Below are 26,419 nucleotides of genomic sequence, written 5' to 3' on the forward strand. Positions count from 1 at the left end.
CTTAAATCCCTCCTTTTTGACAGTGCTAACAGGAAGTAGGTCTTTTGTGTAAGATGAGTTTTTGTGAAGTTTCTTTTGTACATTCTTATTTTTCTCAGGTTGAGATAATTTGCCTAGTTTGATTTAAATTTACAACAAAGATATATCAAATTGTATTCTGTGTATCAGTTCAGTAGAGTATTGTTTTGAGTAGTGCGCTCTCCTTTTAAGATTACTAAGGGTTATGAGCGGAGTGATATTGTTTCCCACAGTGCAGTAAAAGCATCACGGTTATTCAGTGTTCAGTTGTACTGCATAATCCTATTCCCTCACTTTCATTTACTACATATAGCAAAAAAGTTCAGTTTTTCCAAAATGAATTTGTGTCCTGTTTTGAGAAATACAACAAAGAAATATCTGAATTAATATCAAAAAATGATGCTGAAAAAAATAGGTATAAAATAATGACTGAAATTAAATAGTACAAGAATGTTGTCAAAATATTTCAATCACATTCCCCTGGAGTTTTATTTTGTGTCATTCAAAAATTATGAAATTTCAAACATTTCAAATACATCACGTTTAGAAATTACAAATGTACAATATTGAAGTGAATCATCCATCATATTCTGTTGATTAGCATGAATGATTTACACCTTTTACAGATCCTTTTAAGGTTTAGATGGAGCGAATGTATCAGACTCAAAGATGAACTAAGGTAGCTGGATAACTTAACAGCCCAGTGTTGAACCGACTGACCCATCCTCACAGACTCTGCCCTCCTCCTGAGCACGTTTCTTGGATGGCAGACCGCCGTTACCTAACATGTTGGAATCTTGCGGCTCCTCATTGTTAGCTTCACCAGATGCTGTAACGCTAGCTGTCCCCTGACTACTTCATAGATCGGTATCTTCCTTGGACTACTCCTTACAAATTCCCCCGCAGCTCCATTCAGATGCTAATCGTCTGCAGCTTGCCCCTTCAATTGATGGGTGACTTGAATTGTTCTGTGGAGGACATTAGTGTCTAACCTCTCTGGTATCATTTTACTGCTCTCATCATTAAGTCTTTGCAGGGAGGTTTCTGATTGCATGTTTAAAACAGCGAAGATCTCAAACTTTATTGTTGCATTGGCAGCATCTGTAGACATCATACTTTGCCTTAACCTCAAGCCTTTTTGATTTTATTACTAAGACAGAAATATCACAAACTAAAATAATGTGCAGTTATTGTATGAAAATAAAGCTACAGCAGATATAAAAGGCTAAAAATGGTGGTGATAGAAGAAGGCTGAAGAGACAACAGCATTATCTCATAGCACAACACTGAGAAACCTTATATTACTGAATGAGGCCCAACACAGAGCTCTCATCTCCATTTAAGAACAGTAGTTACCAGTGTATGCCGCTCTTATCTGGGCTATAATCACATTTTGAAGTTATCTATACATGTCTGTTTTCACTATTTAGCTCCTTAAATGGTATTCTGTTCCTAATAATTTGTCCTCTTTGGTTAATAAAACAAAGAGAAGGAGCAGGGCTGTCAGGATCAGGTTCTGTACTTCAAATTTGGCTTGTGAGTCACTAAAATATGCAAATATTACACTTTAACATGTGTCAACAAGGGGCTTTTTGTTTTTAGGCTCTGTTTGTAATTTTGGAAATTCCCCCGTTCTCTTTCTGGAGGAATGTTCAGTTTTCTGATTTAAAACCTCACACCAGGGATTTTGGTTTTCTCCAACTTGTGTTTTTTTCTGAGCTAGAAGTGATGGTATTTGGACAGAATGGAGGTCATGATGGAAACAGAGACTGTACCTCACACACGTTGATTTGTTATGAGGTGTAATAAAGCCCAAACAAGGTGGTCGCCATATTGGAAATGCTTACTCCCCCCAACACACTGTCCAGGTAATCAGCTCCAATGCGCCCCTCACATAGTCAAATCAGCTACCTAGCTATGCCTGTGCATAACTTTACTTGATTTATTCTTACTGTAATGTTTAGCATTTTAACATGGGGGTAAATGGGATTCGACTCACATTTGGAACCGGCCATCCGATGGACATTTGAGGGATTGCAGGTTTTTGGCGTTGGCAGATTTGCTTCATTTTGAGGTGGGTGTACCTGGCTTTGGACAGAGCTTGGTTATTCCCAATCTTTGAGTCAAGATTTGTTGACAGTCATGAAGGTTTCATCAATCTTCTCATGAAAAGTTACCAAATTGGGAACTACCCCAAATTTCTTACCTGCTTTGAGTAAAGAAAATAAGTCTTGCCAAACTCTGTGGCCATACCAGCTCACTTCATCTTGACCCTGGTCAAGGATAGACCGTAATTTAAAGTTTGAAAAGAGAATGACGGATTGAGACTATATTTTGAAAAGCTTTAACAGTGTGAAAGAGGCTTCCAGTGGTTCAAATGCAACTTTTCCAAACTCTTTTTGTAAAGTTATTCATTATTTGACCGAATACTCAAAACTGTGATAACACCCGTCTTACCTTCCTCTGCTGTTTTGTTGAAGATACTTGTACATCACACACGCCCTCCAGCAAGTCATAAATGTTTAAGTTCCACCGTATAACTTAGTCAGATTCCCTGGATGTCCATTTCTCCAGAATGTGACTAAAGCACCTTCAGTGTTAATCCCTGGAGACCCCGGTCATTTAAAAGTCAATGTCCGAGCAGCACAGAGAGTTTTTGTGAGCCGCTCCACAATAGAGCTCTTAAACTAAATCTGCCATGGGGGAGCGGGTTGGGACACGGTGAATGGGGGGAAGTCCGTCACTTACACCTGTGACGGTATAAAACACCTCCTCAAGCTGTCAAGACCGATCGCTGTAGAGTCACGGTGCAGGTGTTGAAGAGCCAGGATGATAATCTGACATCAGATCACTGGACAGTGTTTGTTCCCTGCAGGTGAGTACTGGACAACACATCCATATCTCCTCTCATGTTTCCTTTAATTTTTACTCACTACTGAGGTTTAATTCTTAAATCTGTTTCTGCAGCATCGCAGCATGGCCTCTGTTGGTGTATTGTTAATGTTTCTGCCTGTTGCATGGACATGCTTGCCCCAAAAAGCAGGTAAAGCATTGATTGGTAGAAGCTTATATGTTTGTGTCTGCAGTTTTCAAAAACCACAGGATGCTAGATATTTCATATTTTATGCAAGTCATGCAGATTGTAATTATTAACATACTGGAGTAGATTTTATCCCAGGAAACAAATGTAAATGCATGATAATTTAAGATTCACATTGATATGTAAAAGTGGAAACAGTGAATCTTATCTCTGCTTCTGTCTAATGTTTCAGACTACGTTATGGTGTCCTGTTTCCCCAATGCCATCATCGCAAACATCCCAGAGTGTCCGTACGGCTGGGAGATTAACCAGCTGTCTCTGGGTGGAATCTGTTACTCGGGGATGCACAGCCCAGGATACTACCGCTTCATCATCTCAGACCTGACACCCAAAAACCACTCATACTGCGGCACCCAGTCTGAGGTGAGACATCCTGATGCCAGAGCTAGTTTTTGTCTCATTTGTGAAGCTTATGTCTGGACATAGAAATAAAAAAAATAGAGGTCAATGGATGAAATCCACATATTGACCTTCTTGTAGATTACAGTCACAGAGTTATGGAGTTATACTTCCATTTTCAATGTTATTCTCAGTAATCATAGAAAAGGGATAATTTCCTGAATGTTTTTCCAAAATCGTCACGACACTTCTTTAACAATCGTAGAAAGTCAAAGGCATTTTTTTCCATAATCAGCAGATTAAGCCATAGGGAAACTAATTTTAAGTTGCAAGCCCGAAAAACATTGTTAAAGCCCATTTAAACATAAGTGAATGACCCGGGACTTCCACCAGATCTGTGTCTGGTCAGTCTCCAATCCGCTGCGGTCCAGAGAAGGATTTTCAGACAGTTAGAGTCATGTGACCGAGATTTTCCCATGGCAATTCCTGGATCAAGGACTATCCTCTTCTGTTCATCCATGTTGTCTTTATGGTCCAGAAATCCGATCTGGTGATAACACAGAGTGTTTTATTCTGAAAATTAACCGGATGTTTTCATTTTGTTTTGGTGAAACCTGACTTCCTGTCCCGCTCCATCTGCTCTGTTGAGATTGATGCGTCGTGCTCCGGCATCCGGCCAAAATAGAAGTCTTGCCTATCTGATCCGTTGCGATTTGACCTGCCAGATCAGAGGCGCAGCTGGAGCGCAACAGAGTGGATCCAGTGGAAGTTAACACATTTACTAGAATAGAAACCTATCAGATCCGGTGCTGTGACGGATCAGAGACGGACCGGACACTGATCTGGTGGAATTTGGCAATGAGTGTGAATAAACTTAGAACATTACTAGAGCAGTTACGGGGTCATTAATTTGATTTTATTTATTTGATTGTTGTTTTATTATTTCCTTTTTCATTTATCATTTTAATGTTCTTAATCTATTTTTTTCTATTTTCTCTGACGTGATGTCCTCTTCTTCTTAAAACCATTTTATTGTCCCCCAATGCTTTTTTTAAACCTCCTTATGTATTAAATTTAAAGCTGCTGTGGGGAACTTTTGTTTTGTATTGATTCTGGCGCCCCCTTGTGGACAAAGTGATACCTCGTATCTCTTGTCTTAAACATGCAAAAGTAGTGTTGTCAACAAAAACCTCATCCTGTTGTCTTTTAACAGTCAACTTTATCAGGGTGTGTGATTATTTTCCATGAAAACAGTCAAATAAAGGCTTTTTCTGAAGTGAGATGTCCATCAGCTGGTCTGACACCTACCCCCTCAGGGCGGTTTCAGGCATTAAAAATGACAACAGAGAATGTGTCAGTGTTGCTGCTGATGGTCTTGTTGACTATTGAAGGTCATAAAGAGGCATCGGTATCATTTTCAGTCTGTTTCTCAGCCAGTTCAAAACTCCTCACAGGGCCTTTAAGTAAAACTTAAAAGGAAAAATTTAGCATTTGAACAGTGTGGTGAAGGTACTTTGCCTAAGCTAAGGCTCTGAGTACTTCCTCTCAGTCTGGAAAGCATCAGTCTTCTAGTTTTCATAGTTCTCTTTTTCAAAATGTTGATCTTCTCCACAGTTCATCCCCGGTAAAGACCCCAAATACATTTTCTACAACTCCATCGTGTCCAACGATACCTCCCTCACGATCAGAAACCAGCCCGTGAACTACACCTTCAGCTGCGTGTACCGAGCAGCCTACCTGGTAAATAACGCCGTCTTCAGCCAAAGGTAAGCATCCATCGTGGACACGAGGCGTCCGCAGTCACTATGTGAACTATGCATTCTGACCCAAAGACTTGCAGCCTTTTTACTAAACCCTCTGCTTTTTCTAGAGTGGCGACAGTTTTTGTCAACAACGGGAGTTTAGGCACTTTTAGATCACAGTTGTCTATGAGTGTGTTTACGGTGAGTCGGTACCTGCTCTCTCAGTTTCACCTGAGGGAACATTTTGCAACACTTCTAATGCAATAATGCTACTTTCAAATGTGATACTTGATTAATCCTGTGTAGAATAGCTGTCTGTCTTGTATTCACCATTAGATGCAGGGAAGACATTCAAACATTTGAACGTATATTTTGTAGAATTCAAAGTACCTCTACGCGAAGGATTCTCCCTATGTGATCGACACATCTGAGATCGGCTCTGAGGTCTTCATGGGCATTGAAGCAAAAGGACTGAGTAACAGGTATATAAACATATTTCAACATTTCATGCTTTTTAAAGATTATTTCATTATTTCATTTCATTACGGTGTATTTTCCAGAAGATGACGCTCGAAGAAGCGACTGCTCTGCTGCCTAAACATGCTGGATACATAGTAAGGGAGATGAGTCTATCAGCGCCACATTATTACAGCTTTTCTCCCTCATTAGTCTCTAATCATGCATTCAAAGAAAACAGGGGGCAGTGTATAGCTAATAAATCTTGTGACGTGCTGGTCTGATTGAAAAGACTTCTCAATTTGAGACAACAAATGACCAGCGGAGGGGAGTGATACAGGTGCTCACGTGAGCTAAACTGATGTACTTGCATGATTTGTCCGTAACTGTGTTTTATATACCGGTGCAACTTCTATCCCATATTTTAAGGTATATTCTCAACTCAACTCAACCTGTTTTCATTTATCCAGCACCTTTCAAACCTTCAAGTATGAAAACCAAAGTGCTTCACTAAGAAACACAGAGATTGAAACAGCAAGAGGTAAAATGATACAAGGCTAAAACAAGATAAAGGAAAGTAATATAAAAACTTAAAAATAAAAAAATAAAAAAAAATAAAATAAAATGTGGTAGATATCATAAAAATAAAATAAATAAGATAAAATTAGATTAATATCAGAGAAATAAATGAAAATGAAATAAATAAGATAAAATCAAATCAGAAAAATGAAATAAATAAATATCAGAAAAATTAAATAAAATTAATTCAGATAAATGTCAGAAAAATAAAATGAAATCAATAAAATAAAATCAGATAAATAAAATCAGATACATATTAGAAAAATAAAATAAAATAAACAAAATAAAATAGAATAAGATAAATACCAGAACAATGAAATACAAAACAAATAAAACCCATAGGATACAGTTAGATAACTATCTATACATTTAAATACAAATACAATGAAATTAAATAAGAGAATAAAATGAAAATAAATATAATGTTGAAACAATAAAAATAAAAATGATGCTTAAACAATGATAATAATGTAGTCCATTATTACTCATTATTCTATCACACGGTAGATTCTCCAAGTTGTGTGATCTTGTTTTTTGTCTCTTCCTCTCAGATTCAAAGTTGTTATAAACAACTGCTGGGCCACTCCCACTCCTTACTCAACAGACAAGAAGAGGTGGAGTCTCATCATTAACAGGTATTGTGTTAATATGTTATTTCAAGATGATTTTTTTAGCAGTGTTGCCTTACAGGAATGGGGAGAATACGTTGGGGTTAGGGTTAGGGTCAAACTACATGCCGCAAAGGGCTGAGGATCAGAGTTGAATCCTGGGTCACTGCTGCAAGGACTACAGCCTGTGCACATGGAGCTAACAGGAGCCCTGTGTTATAATTCTAAGCTTATTTTAACCTGCTGTAAAAGAGTGTGATAATAAAGCTAAACTTTAAAACAAAGTCAGAGAGATCCAGACAGACTTTGTGCTTGTTAGTCTGGATACTTGTCTTCTTTCAAACCTAAGGTAAAACAGGTTTTATCTTCTAACAGCTGCCCCTCTGACAACACTGTGATTATTTATGAAAATGCCAAAGACAGTCGCTCCATGTTCAAGTTCAACTCTTTCCGCTTCCAACGGCTGGAGAAGGTTTCCACCGTCTGGCTTCACTGTGAGGTAACAGTTTGTGACGGAGAGAGACTCAACTGTCTGCCTGTGAGTACAAAAGTCTTCTCTGTTTGCCTGCTCTTTATGACCTGTTTATGTTTCTCTCTTGAGGTTCTCCATATTCTGCTGCTTTAAAGCTCCTGTGAGGAGTTTTAACTGCTCATCAAACTGACTGAAATTGATACTGATCCCATTATATGACCTACAAAAGCAAACGCAAGCATCATTAGTAGTATTGATATTTTTTATATAGTCATATTTGATGTGTGTAACCACTACCAGGGGGTAGGCGTTGTTGTTTCCCACAGCAAAGACTCATAGTGGGTTATACACTGACAATTAAATGAAACAGGATGAGATTTTTTATCTCCCTGAAAATTAAAGGACAATACTGTATCAGCAAATTGTAAGAGTTCCAGCTTTGTCCACAGGGGGGCGCCAAAATCAATGCAAAATAGTTGTTTGTATTTATTTTAATATTCTATAATTGTATATATTTTTAATTCTTCAACTTGTATTATGTAACTACAAACATGTATTGCTATTTAGTGCTTGTATTTCTTAAATGTTGTATGTTTTATCTTTAATTTACTTATTTCTTCAATATTTCTCTATGTTGTTTATTTATATTAATTTATTGCAATTAGTGTGCGTTAGTCTCTACTTCTAAATCCATTTCTGTTTTATATTTAGCCATATTAGATTTTTTTTCAGTCACTAAAGCACTTTCATTCACTTTTAATTTGTTTGAAAGATGCTCTATGAATAAAGCTTGATTGATGTTCCTCAGGGGAGCTTTAATCTAATGCTTTAACCTTTCGCACTGGACTTTCGCCTCCCTCTTCTGGCTGTAGGTGTAAATATCATTAAACTGTCAATGAGGCAATAGTTATCGCGCCAACACATCACTCTGCCCTCTGACCCTTCTCTTTTTAAGTGCTCTCCAGCTAACCAAAGCTACAGTACTTCCTGCCCCGGGCTCTGTTATTCCTTGCTTTAGTTTCTCCCCTCATTAACTCTGGTGATTCAGTGTTTGCTGTTTCCCTCAAAGTACGTCAATACTTACGTAACAGTGTGGGAATGCTGTAATTCTTAATTTTATGAGAAAAAGTGTCACTTTGGATACAAATGCAATCCATGTTTGTCTTGTTTGTGTTCTGTAGAGTCCGTGTTCTGCCAGGAGTGTGTCAACAGAGGCAGAACCAAGCGGGGGGATCCTTACTGCTCAGTTTCACCTTAAAGGCACAGTACTCCAAAAACAGCTCTCCTTTCTCAAATCTCAAAAATTGTTTCATTCTAATATTTCCTTCCTCATAAATAATAATAGATAAATTAATCTGTCTTTACTTTGTATCCTTGTGGTCTGAATCCTGATTTTCTACCTCCATGTCTTTGCAGGTTATACGTCCTCTAACAATGGACAGATGAAAGGTAAACAAATCTGACGTGTGATTGAACAGCTGATGAAGTCTGATGCTGACATGTATTTTATTTAGTAAATTGATTAATTGTTTCCACTACAGGCACATCCCTCTTCATCCTGCTGGTGCTGCTGATAAACACATGCTGTGATTTCATATTTGGATCAAGAATGTAGCAAAAACAACAAAACTACAGAGTGGACATCAACCCAGAGCGTTAAAATCATCTCTCTCCATGCACAGAAATAAATTCTTGTCCTTTATTCTTTCAAATGAGATGTCATTAACACATTTATCAACGCTTTGATTCATGCTTTTATTGTGACAAACTGAATTCAGTTCTTCTTTCCAATAAATATTATTTCCAAAATACGATTCTTCCCACTTTTCTTCTTCAAAATGATCCAAAAATCCTCACCATGTTTGTTCATAAATAAATAATTTTATTCTATACAGAAATTAAAAACATACTTAAATGAACATGACTACACATATTACATAAATCAAACTAACCTTTTCTGGTCCTAAAATAAAGTGTGGACGTAAACTGAACGCTTTTTATGTTTGTATTTAATATACAAATATGTTGTTAGCATACAGTACTGTTTGATTCTCTCTGTCATACATCCTGAGTCTGCTCTCACTTATTCTGAGATAGATAGATAGATAGATAGATAGATAGATAGTGTAGGATCAGTCATTCTCTTCCCTTCTTTTGGTATAAAATGCACAAGAATCTTTGAATATAAAATTAGAATATCATACATATCTATGGTTTACTGAGTGCTTGACATACCAAGTCTTTTCAGCACTTGTATACATATTTTTTCTGTTAAAGATAAAATTGTCTCACTCACATCTATTTGTGATTTCACCAGGCTAGCTGGCCTGTGGTGGTGCCAAGTATATAATAATGATTTATATTCTTTATGATATATTCTTTTCCACATTTTAAATAAAAGCTACTCGATTTTTTGACCAATGTGTTTCCACCTCCGCTACAGTAGGTGGCGCTAACTCCCCGTTCACCTAGTTTCTATCAGATGTTCACCTGGTTGACCTATTACATCACATACCAAAACAATCAACAACACAAGTTAAAGAGAGGCAAACTGGCTGTATGTTGTACGGTGAAAACGGGGACAACTTTACAACTCATTATCTTTGGTTCGTATGGTACAATTACTTATTACTGCCCAGCTTCCTTCTACACATTTATGCTTGTTGACTTCCTGGTCAAAGCTTAGCATGGATAAAAGGCCTCGGTCCCATTGGGGCATATAATTGTACGAGAAAATCAACCCTGCACCGCCTTTGAGAAATTGGACTTGGTGTAAAATCCGTCCAATCTTAGTCAAACTAACAATAAATAAAAAAATTTAAACGTCATGTTCAAAATTAACCTCTGCAACTCTGTGTTTAAAAAAAGGCATGAAACTGTATGTCCTGATGAAGCACACGATATGTGCTACTAAGAACACTTTGAATGGAATAATCATGCTGTTGTGTTAGAGTATCCATCTGTTGTTCATTCACCTCCATCTTTTATCCTGGTTCTTCTCTGCTAGCTGCTCTCGAAGTTATCAACATTTTCACTCAGGCTCTTACCAAACTTCAATCTCCACAGCTGGAGGAAATAAAGTCTGCGTGCATACAGTGAGACCTGTGTTGCTGTCACTCCCAGACACTATTATTTTTTCAGGATATGTCCTGAACATCCTATTGTTCTTCTTCAAATGTGCACTGTAGTCATCATGCCTCCTGTCATGTGAGCTCTGGTCGTGGTTTTCTGGGCCTTTTTTTCGGCAGCTTTGGTTGTTCCTAGTTTCTTAATCAAAGGCATCACAAATACAAGTTAAAATGTAATACAGCTCTACCTTGAATACTTAATCTTCTAACTGTGTTTGTGAGATGCTTTAGATTTGTTTACTGCACCTCTGTTATTGGTTTGAGAATATCAGCAGCTGGAGAGCTGTGAGCGATCACAGGAGGATTAAATCCCTGTTTGTTATACAGCCAGTAGGTCTTGCGACTTCCTTTACCCTGTGATGGGCACGAATGCGCACAGGTCAAAATAACAAGTTGAAACCATAGGTTGTACGTGATTTTGAAACTTCACGCAGATTCAGCTCACCTTCATTTCGATTTCCCCTCTTTCCTCCAGCTCAAATGATCCTTCCTGCACCAGAATGTCAGCCGTGCTCTGGGATATGTGAATTTTCAGGGCTTTGTGAAACATACAGAGAGGAGTACCAGACATTTTTATATTGATTATATTCAAGAGTTATGAGTCAAGCTACCAACTGTGTGGACCTGTACATGGAATGCAGCAATGCACTGAACTAAATCCTACAGATGTTTAGATTAACTTCCATGTACGCTGTCTCAGTTTGGACTGTAAGCATGCTAGCGTTTAGTTAATAGCATTGCTGTGGATGAGGACAATGTCTGTTGTTTTCAGGAAGGCCATGTGGTCACAAAATTGTAAAGGAAGAGATTGCAATGAGAAGTCTGCAAATATGTTGTTTCAGCTCACTCACGCTGGCTGTTACTCTCCATTCGTGAAGCTGTGTTCACTGTGTCACCAAAGAGACAGTAGCGAGGCATAGTGGTGCCTACCACTCCAGCAACCACAGGACCTACAACATGAAAAAACAATTTGTATGTATTCAATCATCTCAGATGTCAATTATTTCAAACCTTGAGAAGCCTAAATATCAAGTATGTCAGACCAAAAGGTCTGTTTACTTATACGCACTTCTTTTACGTCATTGGATCATTGGACCGTGCTTTCATCCATCAGCGCTGTCTTACCTGAGTGTATCCCAATGCGAATTGCAAGATTCTCTGTAGGCATGTGGTGGATTCTGAAGACCTTGATGGCACTCAAGAAATGCAGAGCCATCGTGCATATCTCCAAAGCGTGTTGATTGCCGTTGCTGATGGGTAGACCGCTGGCTACCATGTATGCATCACCAATTGTTTCCACCTTTGAAATAGTTTCAAAAATGTCAAAGCTTCACCAAAAAAAAAAAATTAACAATAGAAGTGAGGCTTGCAATTCATACAAAATGAGAACATTTGATGCAAAATAATCTGATTATAATGGGCACCTGCAAAGTTAACCAGCTGCTACATTTGTTGATTAATGTGTACAAAAACTAATGTAAAAAAGACCATAATGGGGTATTTGCTATACACTGTAATGTAATGTACTATAACATAACATAAAGCAACATAACGTAAAATAGCGTCACATAATATAATGTAATGTAACATAATGTAGCATAACTTAACATAACTTATTGAAACATTATATAAAGAAACATTATATTAAAAAACATAATGCAATGTAACGTAACATAGCGTTACATACTGTTACGTAATGTTATGTAATGTAATGCAACATAACGTGACATAATGAAACGTAACTCAAAGCAAAAGAATGTAACTTAACGTGACATAATGAAACGTAATGTACCATAACGTAACAGAATGTAATATAACTTAACGCAAAAAAATGTAACTTAACGTAGCATAACTTGACGTAGCGTAACTTAATGTAGCGTAACATAGCATAACGTAGCGTTACGTAACGTAAAAGTGTGTTACGTAACGAAGCGTTACATAATGTAGCGTTACATAGCGTAGCGTTAAATAGTGTAACGTAATGTAGCATAACGTAGCATTATGCAGAATGTAATATAACTTAACGCAAAAAATTTTTACTTAATGTAACTTAATGTAGCGTAACTTAATGTAGCGTAACTTAACATAGCATAACGTAGCGTTACGTAACGTAAAAGTGTGTTACGTAACGTAGCGGTACATAACGTAGTGTTGCGGCTGACTGACGATTTATCCAAACCAAAACCGACACGCCGCGGAAGGCTAAGCACGGGAGTTTACCTGTGACGCGCACTCACAGAAACACACATCCACTTCTAATGCTCGTTAATGCTCTTTATTTCTCACGATGCGCAACTTGAACAGATGCTTCATATAATACAAGACAAAGTACACAACGGCAAAACTAATGTGGTGTTAAGCGTAGCGGTCAACAGAAAGTGTCACTCCCGACTCACCCTTCCTCGTTAACAAACCAACAGACTACAGGTGCGTGGAATTACTTGTAACCACCGCGCCCACACCCACAGTGACGTACCCACCACTCAAGTGCCAGCAGAGTGCACACACCCCCCTCACATCAATATACAGCACTTACCAACACGTCACATATAAAACACACACATATGGCTCCTACACGTAGCGTTACATAACGTAGCGTTACATAACGTAGCGTTACATAACGTAGCGTTACATAGCGTAACGTAATGTAGCATAACGTAGCGTTACATAACGTAGCGTAACGTAGCGTAATAAAAATTAATGTACCATAAGGAAACATAATGTAACGTAACTTAACACAAAATAATGTAATGTAACGTAGCATAACGTAATGTAAGAAACATAATGAAATGTTACACAACGTTACGTAAAGTCACGTAACGCAATGTAACATAGCCTAACATAGCGTTACATTCATATCAGATTTTGTCACCTCCGGACGGAGACATGCTAGCTGTAACCCTTCATTTTAATATAATACTTTCAGCTGGAACATGAGGGTGGTATTAATCTTTTCATTTAACTCTTGGGAGCTTAATGATGTTGTGCTTTTTCCGTGTTGTGTGTGGCTCACTTTGTAGACGTCGTACATCTTGATGATGTCATCAAACAGACTGTAGAGGTCATTGAGGAAGGTCACCACCTCCATCGCAGAGCTGACGGAGCACATGGAGGTGAAGCCCACAATGTCAGAGAAAAATATGGTCACCATTTCGTAGCTTTGCGGCTCCACCGATTTCCCTGACATCAGCTGATCTGCAATGTACCTATGAAAAAGAAACCAACAAACCTGACTGAAGGAGAGGGATGTGGTCATGGAAGCCCATTCAACTGGTGGCGCCATGGTCTTTGATTTGAATGGGTAACCATAAGTTGCTAATTGAGACAATGCAATTATCATTTTGTTGCAGTAACATCTGGTACCTTGGTAACATGCTGGACAGAAGCTTGTCTGCACGGGCCTTCTCTGCTGTGAGCTGATTGGTCCTCTCCTCCACCACCTCCTCCAAGTGATTTGCATATTTCTCCAACTTATCCACCATATTATCCAGTATATTTGCATGACTACAGTACAGAAAATCATGATATCCTACTGTTGAGGACGTTTTGTTTTCAGGCAGGTTTGGTTGCTGGCTTGTAGGATATCTCAAATTAGGGGTAAAGTTAAAGCATTGGCCACAGAACATAATATAGTCTTGAATCATTGTTTGGACATTTTTAGAAGATTATTTTGGGATTAGCACATCGTTACTTTTTAACATTTTCACATGGAACCAGTCACAACATTTAGTTCCTGGCAGACACACACGCAGAGAAAGCTCTTTAAGCTGAACAACTTTAGAGGATTTACAGCCTGGCAGAGGTTTACGATCCTTAATTCCTCTCTAGTTTATGACAACACGCTACCTAATTCTTATTCGGATTCTCTTCAAATTAAAATTAAGTTCTGCAACTACAAATCATATTGAAACTGTAGACCCAAATAGGAGACAATGAAAACAAGAGCTTATTGTGGTAGAATATCAGCGGCCTGACCTGTCAGGACTGATGTCTCTCAGCTGTCTCCGTATAGACCCAAACGGTGGTCTGTGGTCCGGGTTTTCATTCCAGCAGGCCCTCAGCAGTGTGTTGATGTTCTCGTCACACAGCTCCTCAGACAGAGGTGGTCGGAGGGGTTCTCCTTGGAAAGGTGTCCGCAACTGCATGATAATGTCTGGAGAGAGCATGAAGCAAGTAGAAGGAGTCACTGTTGTGTTGGAATATTGGGGCGAGTGGCTCCAGCATTGGTGCTTAAAACCTGTCCATGTCTATTGCACAAAACTAAGTGTGTATGCAGAGCTAATTTGTCCAGTTCTGTTGTTTGTACCTAAATAACTTGGAAAGACAATGATAGGTTAAAACATAAGCTGCCAACAAAGACTCTCTGCCATCCGCAAACTCAAAGCACTTTCTGTCGCCCCCCCACCTTCTACTGTTACTGTGCCAAAGCATCATCCAACCCATTCTCCTCTACTGTTCCCCCTGCTACTACAACATGCTAACTGTCTCCAACAAAAACAAACTCATACGCACCACAAACACTGCCACCAAAATCATCCGCCTCCCCACACCCAACCTGTCTGACTTCAACAACAGAGCCATCATACGCAGAGCACGCACTATAACACTGGACCCCCAGCACCCCCTCTACTCGGTCTTCACACTACTCCCCTCCGGTCGCAGATACAGATCCCCTTACTGTAGGCGAGCCCAGTTTGGCAGAAGCTTCGTCCCATCGGCCATAGCACTGCTAAACAGAATGCCACTGTAATGTGTCCGGTGTGTTTGTATGTGTCCGGTGTGCATATATGTGTCCAGTGTGTTCATATGTGTTCGGTGTGTTTTATATGTGTCCAGTGTGTTCATATGTGTCTGGCGTGTATATATGTGGGATGTGGTGCACCATTGCTGTGAGGCTGGGTGGATGTTTATGGTTATTGTGTTCATACATGTATGCCTGTACAGACGGTGGCAACAAATCTCCTTATTAAGGACAAATAAAGATCTATCTATCTATCTAAGCTACAAAGATGAGAAGTTTCCTTTCAGGCATTTGTCTTGATGTTTGAAGACTTCATCAGGCACAACTCCAGCGATGATTGACCTTAGAGTCAGTGTCAGCTTTGGGAGAAGAAGGTTGTTAAGTTAGTGGTGGTCAACATTTTCAAGATTGAAGTTGTCCACTCTTGAGGTTGGCTGAGGAGTGGCCCTTTTGGTTGGATGTTTATGTAACACCTTGGTATTGGCAATGGACGGTCTGATGGTGATGCTGCTGACTTTGCTGTAGAAGCTGAAGACCCTGTTGACATGTCTGTAAGATGGGAATCCCCCATGTGACAGGCCCTTGACCAATGAGGTAAGGTACATACTAAATGTAAATACAGAAAATGGTTGACCTGTTCCTGTGCCAATCTTAAGTTTACTCAAGTGATTCCAGAACAAATTTAATAGCTCAGGTTTTTTTTTTTATTCTCACCTTTGGGCTCCAGGTTGATGTCTTGATATGGGAATGCCTTGTTGGCCATGAGCTCCCACATGATGATGGCAAAGCTGAAGACATCACCTTTGGGCGTTCCATTAATCGGGAGACCGACTTGTCTTAGAAGTTCAGGGGCGGTCCAGTACATCTCTACAGCAGAAACAAAATGGTGATTAAGGAAGAATTTCATCAACATCAACTCACTTTTTTTTCTTCTCCCAATTCTTTAGTTGAAAGAAGGGAGTGTAGTAACCAAAACAATCAACTATAGTAGCACAGGTATTATTGGGGGATATGTTGAGTAGCGTTTTGGCAAACCACCAAGATGACTGCTGCTCATGATGAGTTTTCTGTGTTTATTGTTGTATCAGTGTAAAACAAGCTGGATAGGAGTTTACTTTACATGGTATGGTTAGTGTTAATTTATGACAAGCAAAACCACCATGTATTATGTTAAACTAGAGGCAACATCAATCAGACAGATACAATTGTGTCCAGAGGAACGTTTGCCAACGCCCATTTAAAAAGAAAAATCCATATGATTAAGATAAACTTCGAGGTTCCAAATGAATTCATATTTGCAGATGTCATTATTATTCTAAACACAGTCAATAACAGAATTATGGTATTGTAATTTAAGACCCACTGACCATCATAATTGGGGTTGTCCAATGAGATGATCTTGTGTTTGTTTCCGTATTTAAACTCCCACAGTCCAAAGCCAGAGAGCTTTATCTGGAGTCGGCTGTCCACCAAACACGTACTGGGCTTTAGGTTGCCGTGAAATTTCAGGTTACTCTTGTGAATAAACTCCATTCCCTACCACACAAATAAACAAAAAACCAAGAATTAACCAAGTCTCTGTAAAAATATAGAATCATCTCTGCACTTATACTTAAAATGAATATAGATTTAATGACTGAAACCAAATATAACCTTTCAGGGTTTTGTCAGGGAGTCAACATGAAGCTTTATTCTACAAATTGGAAATTACACTCAACCAGATACAACTTTTGATTGGCCTTTCATAAGCTGATTCCAGGTGTTTTAAGGTTATAAATACAGCAAAACAACATAAACCAGCATTAAGGGAACTTGATGTCAGCATCAAGGATTTGAACCATCACTCAGACTCTGATGTTGTAAAATAAGCATACCAGTGCTACTGATGGAGGAAAGCCAAACATTTTCAAAACACACTTTGGTCGACCCATTCTTTAGACTTTTTAAAAGCCTTATTGTTTATAAAGTCACATCTTGGCTGTGCAGAAGTATATGTATATGAAGAAAAATGTTCCCACTACTTCATTACTTCAGCATGCTTCAAAAATAAAAGTTCTCACATTGACAATGTCATAAGCAAAGGAGAGCTTAAACATCCCATCTAGGTCAACATCAGAAGCCTTCATTAGATCCTGCAGAGAGACATACACATTTAAGAGTTCAAACCATTTTACATTCAATTATGTAAATACACAAAATTAAGCTATATTGAGCACACAAAGTTCAAGTTTCATCTTAAAACCGCCACATATTTATTGTAAGATAAACAAAACACTAAAACCTGCAAACTAAATGTTATGCACAACAGTTACAACTAATGAAAATGATGCTTGAACAGGGCTTGAGTTGATAGTAAATACTTCAGACACTTTTTGGGGGGTAAACAGGTATTATACTGCAGTATGAAGTACTGTAATTGCAGAAGATACTGACCTTCAGGCTGCCCTTCCTGCAGTACTGGGTGATTATACAGACATTTGGTGGTTCGATGCAAACACCAAAAAACTGCACCAAGTTCTCATGTTTCATCTCTTTCATCTGTCTTAAAAGTTGAAGATGGTTAGGCACACAATCATAGAGTATATGACAAAGAAATGGTCATTATATGAAACCCTTGTATTGCTGTGTAAAATGTTGATAAAAACAGAATGTGATGGGTTGCAAATCATTTAAACTTTACATTTAATTGAAGTTAGTGCAAAGACAACATATCAAATGTTAAATTAAAAAACTGCATTGTTTCATGAAAAATAAAAGAAAGATTGAAAAATCATTTTTTCTAGAAATCAAGAGGAACTTTACCGTATCAAACTCTTTGACGATTGAAGGTTTCTGGACATTAGTGCAAATGGGTTTCTTTATGTACTTGACGGACACTTGATTTCCCTGCAAGGATTAAAAATATACATAAAAAAACACCTTTACCAATAACCAAAACCTTTGTTTGCCACACATGTTGTGGCTAACAAAGGTACAGATACAGACAGTATGCAAGCCTAATGTTTCATGTGCAGAAACTTAATAAACACCTTTGCATGAGTCAGAGTGTATCAGTTGCAGTGTCGTGACCAAAGAGCAATTTTTATATATTTTCTGATAGTTTTAGGAGTTTTATGTCTCAGTAGGGAAAGGTTTTGTCGCTTCTGTTAAGCACTATGCCATCTTACCAGTAGGCGGCACTGTGAAAACGATAGAATATCTTCAAATATCTTCCCTTTGTGGCGAAATGTTGGCATTTTTCATTCTGCTGCAAACTCTCCAATGAAAACCCAAATATCAGACTGCTTTTAATTGTCGTGGGTTTTTTTTATGCAACGACCAAATTTAGGGTAGCTCTGACCTCTCGTCTAACCCTAGACTTTCACCAGATCCATGTCCGGTCTATCTCCGATCCGCTTCAGTCCGGCTCCATGCTCTCTCGTCCGTCAACACCCACCGGTTGCGTTTCAGAACGTAGCATGGAACAGAGTCCTGTGACCAAGGTTTGGCCTCTGAAAACCTCTGAAAACCTCTGACCTGTTGACTCCAGGCCTGGCTCCGCTCATCATAATGGTTTGTTGTTGTAATTAAGTGAAATACAATCTGGTGATAACACAGAGTGTTTTATTATGAAAATTAACTGGATGTTTTCATTTTGTTTTGGTGCCTGACTTCCTGTCCCGCTTCATCTGCTCTGTTGAGATTGATGCGTCATGCTCCGGCATTCAGCCAAAATAGAAGTCTTGCGTATCTGATCTGGAGGAGTCTGACCTGCCGGATCAGATACATGGATCCAGTGGAAGTTAACACATTGACTAGAATAGAAACCAATCAGATCCAGTGCTGTGATGGATCAGACTGGACCGGGCAAGGATCTGGTGGAATTTGGCATTAAGACAAATTTGTTCAAGACCCACCCTAGTAAATATTACTGTTTTATTTCATTTTAATTGTAAAGTCGAACATTTTTAAGGGGCACATCTTACGACTCCCATGAGCATCTCCAAGGCCTACAAGACTCTAAAAATTCATCTGTAACAGTGTCCACTGTTCTGTTAAAGTTACAAAGTTCAGAGAAAATCTCATACTTGGTAGAGACCGATGGTGGAGTAGACGTGTTCTTTTCCTGCCTTGTCCGTCACGCCAAAGCTGCTGTAGGAGAAAGTGGACTGGGAGCCGCTGCTTATACTTTGACTGGCTGTGGTAGCTAGAGATACACCCTGAGGTCCCTGTAGGAGGAAAAGAAGCAGCATAAACACAAAACAGAAATAAGGATTTTCATTATATTCTTTATCAACAATACATCAGATTTGTTGTGCTCATACTGTGCGCTCCCTCATGATGGTGATGTCACTGTAGTTGATTTGCCACCAGTAAGAGTCATCCAGCCTGGTCTGCAGGCGAAACTTCTGCAGAATGAGAATGCCGATGCACATAACTGCTATCACGCCAATGACCGGGAACATCACAAGAAGAGCCAGCAAGGTGATATCTGCATCCAATCAAGACCATACATGTGTCAGTGCTCTAATTAAAAACACAAGACAGAAAACAGGTGTTTATACTGACTGTAAATGTAGCTCGAGCTGTTACTTAACCATTAGTCAGCCATTCACAGAGTTCATTGTTGAAACCACATTCTGGTTTATCAGATGGAGGTCTCCCGTTTGGCCAGATGACAGAAGGAAACATGGACGTTGGTCTGAAATGACATTTTTTTTTGTTGACATTAAAAAGATGTTTGGAAAAGAAAGGTTATCTGAGGATGTGAAGGTGCTTCTTACCGAATGGTTTTAGTTTGACTGTCGAAATGGAGGATGGGCACAAACTTGGTGGCATCTCCCAAGTGCTGCAGGTCGTAAATGGAATAGTCCAAATTCCTCTCGCCCTCCTCGTCAAAATGGACCAGTCCAGAGGCGCCTGCAAAGAGGAGACACTAATGAGTCAAACTGTCAGTGGGAATGTTGAATTAGCAGCCCGTAGCATGTTGATGCTAAACGATGCTAGGCCCGATGTTCCCTGCGAGCTGAGGAGAAGGAGGCGTGCTGGTATTGAGGTGCAAGCTCAAAAAGACGACCTGTCCTTCCACCCACTGTTATGGGGACTGTAAGATCTATCCACGATAAGGTGGACGTGCTAACCCAGCACCAGAGGGAATACTGGCAGAGTAGCATCATGCTAACAGAGCTAACACTGGACACGAGTGCCACATTGGAAGGATTTCACCTGCTGTGGGCGGACAGGATACAGGAGAGCAAGACTGAACTTACTGGTGAAGAAGGCCAGCTCAGTCCTGGATTCTGTGGAGGTGGTGGCTGACAGGAGAATTGTGGCCAAGCTGTCGTCTTTGATGAACATTTCTTTTCTACATATATTCTTGTTGAAATTCTTGTACTGTACACCTTTTTGTTTGCTGCTGTAACTCCATGAATTTCCCCGTTGTGGGACGAATAAAGGAGTATCTTATCTTAGCTTGCCTCTTTATTGTAATGTTTGTTGGTTTTAATGTTAAGGGTGTAGTGAATTCAAAATTAAGTTGCCAAAATTCATCTGAATACCATTTACTGATGACATAAAGTTTACTTGACCTCCATGGATTTTGAAGTACTGTTTTGCAGCCAAAATATTTAAATTTCCCTGGTGTCATCGTGATTGTTTTTATTGGAAGCACCACTACCAACCGTAGAATCGAATGCCATTTTTGTTTTTTAATCTCTGAAGCAGCTGCCGTCCATCGTGCGGGTCTTTGCCATCTTTCAGGACTTCCTTCAGTCCCATCGCGTACAGGAGCACGGCATCATGCACGTAGGCCGCGTAAGGGCTAACCTGAAATAAAACAACTCTTTAAAGTTCTCCAACACTTCAATGAAACTTTCTTATATGTGATTTTTCATTCTCATCGTGGTAGCTCACCTCTCTGTCTGATGTCAGGTTGCTCTGAAACGGGTGTTCCTTTAGTTTCTCAAAAACCCGCTCGTAGAAGTCGTAATACTCGTATCCTTCGTAGGATTTCTGGCCGATGATGAAGACCATGTCGAAAGCTCTGATAGCAGCTTGGTTAATCCGGTCATTCAGGGAATATTTCCACAAGTTGTCCTGCTCAGGAAGAGATATACATAAAAGACGACTTAGTAAAGACTTCTCATTGGACCAGAAAACTGCAGTAGAATGATAGAGATGAAACTTCATGAATAACAGACATTTCAGTGTCTAATTTTAGGCGATCTAAACATCTGAAACAAACGACTAATTTGTTGTATTTGCCCTTTTTAATCTACAATAAATGCACTATTGTGTCTTTATTTTCATCAAGCACTAGCTGATGAGGGTGCTGGGACAAGGGTAAGCTCATTATCAAGCAGTCAAGTGCAAATTTAACATCCCTATTATAAAACGAGTCGGCTGAAATTGCTTTAAATCCAGCTGGTGGTGACACTTTCAACAAACCAATGGGGCTAATGTTCGTCTAATTAGCTACATCCGATGAAATCTGCCAACAACAGTTGTCATTTCAACCGACAAAATCAACGGCTGCCAGATTGAACTAAGGAGCCTGCTTTTGTCAGCCTCTGTGTGGTATCAATAAACCTCTCATCATTGGCTCTTTAACACAGCTCCAAAGTAGGACTGTTACATCTTCATCTCTACCCCTGCTGTGTGTGAAGTTGTTTCACTGTTTGGGAGTTTGGGACAGCACCGTGAGTGTGTGTGATGTCAGTGCTGTTTGTTTAAACATCACACCTGTTAAGCTACTCTAATGCTTCAGTGCTGTGTAAAATGGAACAGCTATATAATGGTGAATTAATGAACATGAAGCTATTTGAGACCTCTGAAAAAACTTACCAATCTGAAGTTTGTATTCTTTTAAAGTTACACAATATATGTAAGATAATTATGTATGTTTTTAAGGTATTATTATAACCATGGGTTGTATGTTTTTTATTCTTTTTCAGGCAGTATCACTGGCAGGTTTTTATTATTTCATATTTCTGATCTTTCAATTGTTTTGTTCTTTTATCTTGTGTTGTTTTTAGTCTTCCAACATTGTTTTATCTCTTTGTGGTCTTAACCTTTTTATCTTCCTTTCTGTCATTTCTTTTTGCCATCACCTCACTGCAGTTTTTATCTTTTTTTCTCTTAAACTTTAAGTTTTGTCTTCCTCAAATTTCTCTTTTATTGTGTTTTAATTTCTTTCCTATTTGTAAAGCACTTTGTCACCCTGTTTTGAAAAGTGCTATATAAATAAAGATTATTATTTCTATTATGAACTGCATAAAATATGGACGATGTCTCACTGATGTCACCCTTTGGTTTTTGAAATATGGAGCCGAACAATGGTGGTCGCCATATTGGAAATACTGACTCAACCTACAAACATTCAATGAGGTGAAGTTAAGGTCTCTAAAAATAAGCTATTAAGACCCAAACTGGTTTTTGTACCATGCTATAAACATGCTTATTTCCACTTTAACAATTCACATTTTAATATGAGTGATAATGGGACTTCCTGGGCTTTCAGAGCCATCCCCAAGTGAACACTCGAAGAACTGCAGTTATTTGCACTTCTGCGATTACTTTATTTTTACAGCACCAGAGGATGCTGTTTGACTCCAGCTAACTACTACCTTTTTTGTTAGCAAAACCAAGCTGTTTTGGTGCAAAAATCTAATCACACTGCTGCGCTCCTGCAACAATAAACGTGTTGGCTGTAGTTGTAAAATTTAATGTGTTTCCCTGCATGCTTCTCTTTTAGAGTAGAACCAAGTAGGCAACAGAGCAAGCTTGATGAGTTCGGGGGGAAAAACATGCACCTCACTGTTGTTTCAAAAGATTTAGTTCCAGCATGTAACTACTAAAGGTTTTCAAACTTATCCGTAGTTTGTTTCTTACCGAATGTGCAAAGCAACATCTCCACCAATACGTCCGTGTCTGTTAATGTGTCTTTAAGTTTTTTACTCACCACCCTGCCACTGACCTCAAAATGTTGCACCAAGAAGAAAATATAGTTGCCGTTCATCAGACCCTGTCGCTCAGCCTCCATCAACAGAGCTGTGGAGTCCTCCCTGTTCATTAGCACCACAATGACTGAAGCATGACAGAAGACATTTAGCAAACAGAAACAGGAGCCAGGTTACTTGTAAACATGCGGCTCTTAGGAGCCAGAAAAGTTGTATTTAACCACAAAGTGCTCGTACTTTCCTTACCTCTTGCAACGGTTGAGATGTGCCTAATATTTTCATACAAAAGCTCAGAATTGCTCGCATCAAACTTGATTGCGGCTGCCAAATGGAATCTTTCTCTCAGTGGAGTCTCAATTGTTTTCCACAAAGCGTCAATTTTGTCCCAAGTGTTTGAATCCAACCCCCCTCCAATCATTGCTATGTGACTCCAGCCGAAGAACTCCAAGGTCTTGATCAGGACTTCACAGCTTCTTTTCAGAGGAGGAACGATTTTGATGTAGGAATCGTAGATTTCACTGTCGTCCATTTTGGAGGACTGTCCCACAAAGCCGAACATGGGGATGTTCCATGTGGATGCAATGAGACCAGTGACCTGGAATGTAGGCTCAATTTCATTTTTCAAACAGAGTAAAATGTCTGTTATTGAGTCCATTAAAGCAAACTTTGTTAAAAAAAACAATCACGTAGTTTTCAGTTATTGTTTGCTAAATTCATAAAAATAAAAAAATCTTTGAATTTAGAATTAAAAGAAGCTACTTGACAAGTTAAACACACTTAAGGCCAACATATAAGCTTAAAGCTCCAGTGAGGAACTTTCTCTAAGTACCGATTTGGCGCCCTCTTGTGGACAAAGTGATACTTCTTAGCTAGCACAGATCTTCTCCTGCACATGTACATATATGTGACCAAAAATCAAAATTTTGACTTATTATGAATACTTCCTGTGGAAATATTACAGAAGGGTTTTCCTTCACGTTGCTGTAAATCGCCTCGTCTGACACCTACCCCACTTGCAGGAAGTAGGCATTAAAAATTTGAATTTAGAAACTGTAATTTTCCTTTGCCAATGGTTTCATTTGCTTTTATATCTCATAAACAGGCATCACTGTTAATTCCTGTCTGTTTCATAACCAGTGAAGAATTCCTCACAGGAGCTTTAAACTTTTAATTTTCAATATTTATATCAATATCATTACTAGACATACTTACATGCACTGTATGTGTATATATGTCAAGCTGGTTGCGTCCTATGCACTAGCACAAATACACAAGTAAACAATTCAGGGACGAGTATTGTGGTATTTTACCCAGAATATGGCGCTTGAGAAAGCAAGTGGTCGCTTCACTGGACAAAACAGCGAGGTGGATCGGTGTAGCAGCGTCACTTTTTAAAGCTCCAAGCTCAAGGTCAAAGTCGTATATTTAAAGACAACAATGGTATACTAATAAGTAAATAAACCATGTGGAGTGCTGGTTTGACTGGAAAGACTCTTCAATTTAAACAGCAAGTGACCAGCAGAGGGAGGTGGCGTGGTCGCAGGTAGTGGATCCGTCTGTTCCTCACAACGCTACTGTAAGCTGAGCTCAACTATTTGACTCAACTATTGATGGGTAGCTGGCAGGGTGGTGATAACAGACGGCACAAGAAAAAGCTACAGAACTGCATGGGAACTGCACATTGCTGAATGCAATGGAAGTTTTCATGCAGGAACACAGTGTAAACAACAACAACAGACTCATATACAGAAAAACCTCCCTTTAAGAGGCAGAAACCTTGAGCATAACAAGAGGTTGACTTAATACAGACACCTATGGGACCCTATTAACTGTAAAACACAAACAAATGTAAGGCATAAATCACACGTTTTCATATCTGCACACCTCACTTCACATCTCACAAATCATACCTCTGCTTCCTCGGGACAAGCCGGGCCGATTAGTGCCGACACGTTTTCTTTCCACACCTGGTGAATGAACCCTCCCAGGGAAGCTTTGGGATCACAGTCTGAGTCCGTGTACACAAAATCCAGACTGTAGTTCCCCAGGAAGGAGGGGTTGGTGTTCACCTTCTCTACGGCTATCTGTATGGCCGAGCCGAGCCGCAGGGCGCTGAAAGGATAGGACATATTCCAGGGAGCCTGGAAACCAATGACCAGCCTGTGATGTTGAGACCCATCAATGCTGTTATTGGTGACAGCAGCAGCTGTGGATACGAATGTGAAGAGCAGAACCAATGTGGGCCCCATGCTGGGAGAATATGCCACCCTCACCATCACTCTTTTCTCCTGTCAGTCACCTCGTGTTACAGGGGCTTAAATACCCAACACCCCTGGTGATGCTGATCGTTCAGTCAGGGTGGAGGAAATGTAAATATGTGGAGGAAAGTGGGAGGTACAAAAGGGCACTGATTTGATTTGATTTTCTATACTGTTCTTTATTTGAGGTCGTCCTTCATCAGATTACTATTGTCAAAGAAGCAGGTTAGGCTCATTATGGGGACTCTTTTAAAGACATTATATCAGGTATCTTCATAGTGATGATAATTATTTCAATGTATCTTACATTAGATTCATTTCTATAACTCCTTTTAGTTTCATTTTTGTGGCATATTTGATGCTTTGCCATGAAAAAATATCCTCAAAATCTTTTAATAAGACACTCTTGTAATGTACACCCAATGTAATGCATACTTTTCAATATCTCTGTGAATGTCTCTGGATAATGACAAACTTTATCAATGTTTGGAAACTGGCAACAAGCTTTGTTTTGAAGCATTGATGTGGACAAAGTTGTGTGTATGAATGTAGGAAATGTTGAAATAAAAGTTGTTGTTTATTATAACCCACAAAAGCCACAAAAAAATGTCATTTCGTAATCTATAACTACAACCTCAGGTCCATAAGAGTTTGGATGCTGTGTGAGATGTTGATAAAAACAGAATTTGATGATTTGCAAATAGACATGATCCAGAATCAGCAGGGTGGCCTGGAAAATGGTCATATGGTCTGACAGATAAACATGTGACACTCTTTTTGGAAATCATGGACACCGCATCCTCCATGGGGATGCATAAGTGCCCATGACATGGGTAGCTTACACTTCTGGGAAGACACCATTAATGCTGAACAATATATGCAGGTTGTGGAGCGACATATGCTGCCATCTAGACAACAACTTTTTCAGGGAAGACCTTCTATAATACAGCTAGAAGATGCCAAACCTCATTCTGCACGTATTACAACAACATGGCTCTGTAGTAGAAGAGTCCAGGTGCTAAACTGGGCTGCTTGTAGTCC

At 39.2% G+C, this 26,419-nt stretch overlaps 2 protein-coding genes across 3 annotated transcripts; one reads left to right on the forward strand and one right to left on the reverse strand.

The window, feature by feature from the left end:
- Positions 1 to 2,155: 2,155 nt before the first annotated feature.
- On the forward strand, positions 2,156 to 9,125 carry tectb (tectorin beta). 2 transcript variants are annotated; one of them, XM_034708446.1, is made up of 11 exons: positions 2,156 to 2,893; positions 2,986 to 3,061; positions 3,291 to 3,481; positions 5,072 to 5,223; positions 5,328 to 5,400; positions 5,578 to 5,681; positions 6,786 to 6,869; positions 7,218 to 7,380; positions 8,496 to 8,574; positions 8,731 to 8,763; positions 8,856 to 9,125. In XM_034708446.1, the coding sequence occupies exons 2-11, from the start codon at positions 2,995 to 2,997 to the stop codon at positions 8,927 to 8,929; spliced, it is 1,020 nt and encodes a 339-aa protein (XP_034564337.1). In that variant the 5' UTR covers positions 2,156 to 2,893; positions 2,986 to 2,994; the 3' UTR covers positions 8,930 to 9,125. The 2 variants fall into 2 exon arrangements, with proteins under 2 accessions (XP_034564337.1, XP_034564336.1); XM_034708445.1 differs by lacking the exon at positions 2,156 to 2,893 and having other exon boundaries at positions 2,909 to 3,061; positions 5,298 to 5,400.
- gucy2g (guanylate cyclase 2g) lies at positions 9,026 to 25,369 on the reverse strand. The gene is made up of 22 exons (XM_034708453.1): positions 25,031 to 25,369; positions 23,367 to 23,715; positions 23,138 to 23,247; positions 21,076 to 21,258; positions 20,844 to 20,988; positions 19,947 to 20,082; positions 19,761 to 19,864; positions 19,488 to 19,654; positions 19,251 to 19,391; positions 17,986 to 18,069; positions 17,617 to 17,721; positions 17,244 to 17,315; positions 16,551 to 16,719; positions 15,898 to 16,050; positions 14,418 to 14,595; positions 13,806 to 13,946; positions 13,456 to 13,648; positions 11,568 to 11,742; positions 11,294 to 11,392; positions 10,888 to 10,979; positions 10,689 to 10,796; positions 9,026 to 10,581 (listed from the first exon to the last, which is right to left on the reverse strand). The coding sequence occupies exons 1-22, from the start codon at positions 25,367 to 25,369 to the stop codon at positions 10,486 to 10,488; spliced, it is 3,339 nt and encodes a 1,112-aa protein (XP_034564344.1). The 3' UTR covers positions 9,026 to 10,485.
- Between the last annotated feature and the right edge of the window lie 1,050 nt (positions 25,370 to 26,419).

The sequence above is a fragment of the Notolabrus celidotus genome, chromosome 18 (assembly GCF_009762535.1).
Source record: "Notolabrus celidotus isolate fNotCel1 chromosome 18, fNotCel1.pri, whole genome shotgun sequence".
Classification (NCBI taxonomy): domain Eukaryota; kingdom Metazoa; phylum Chordata; class Actinopteri; order Labriformes; family Labridae; genus Notolabrus; species Notolabrus celidotus.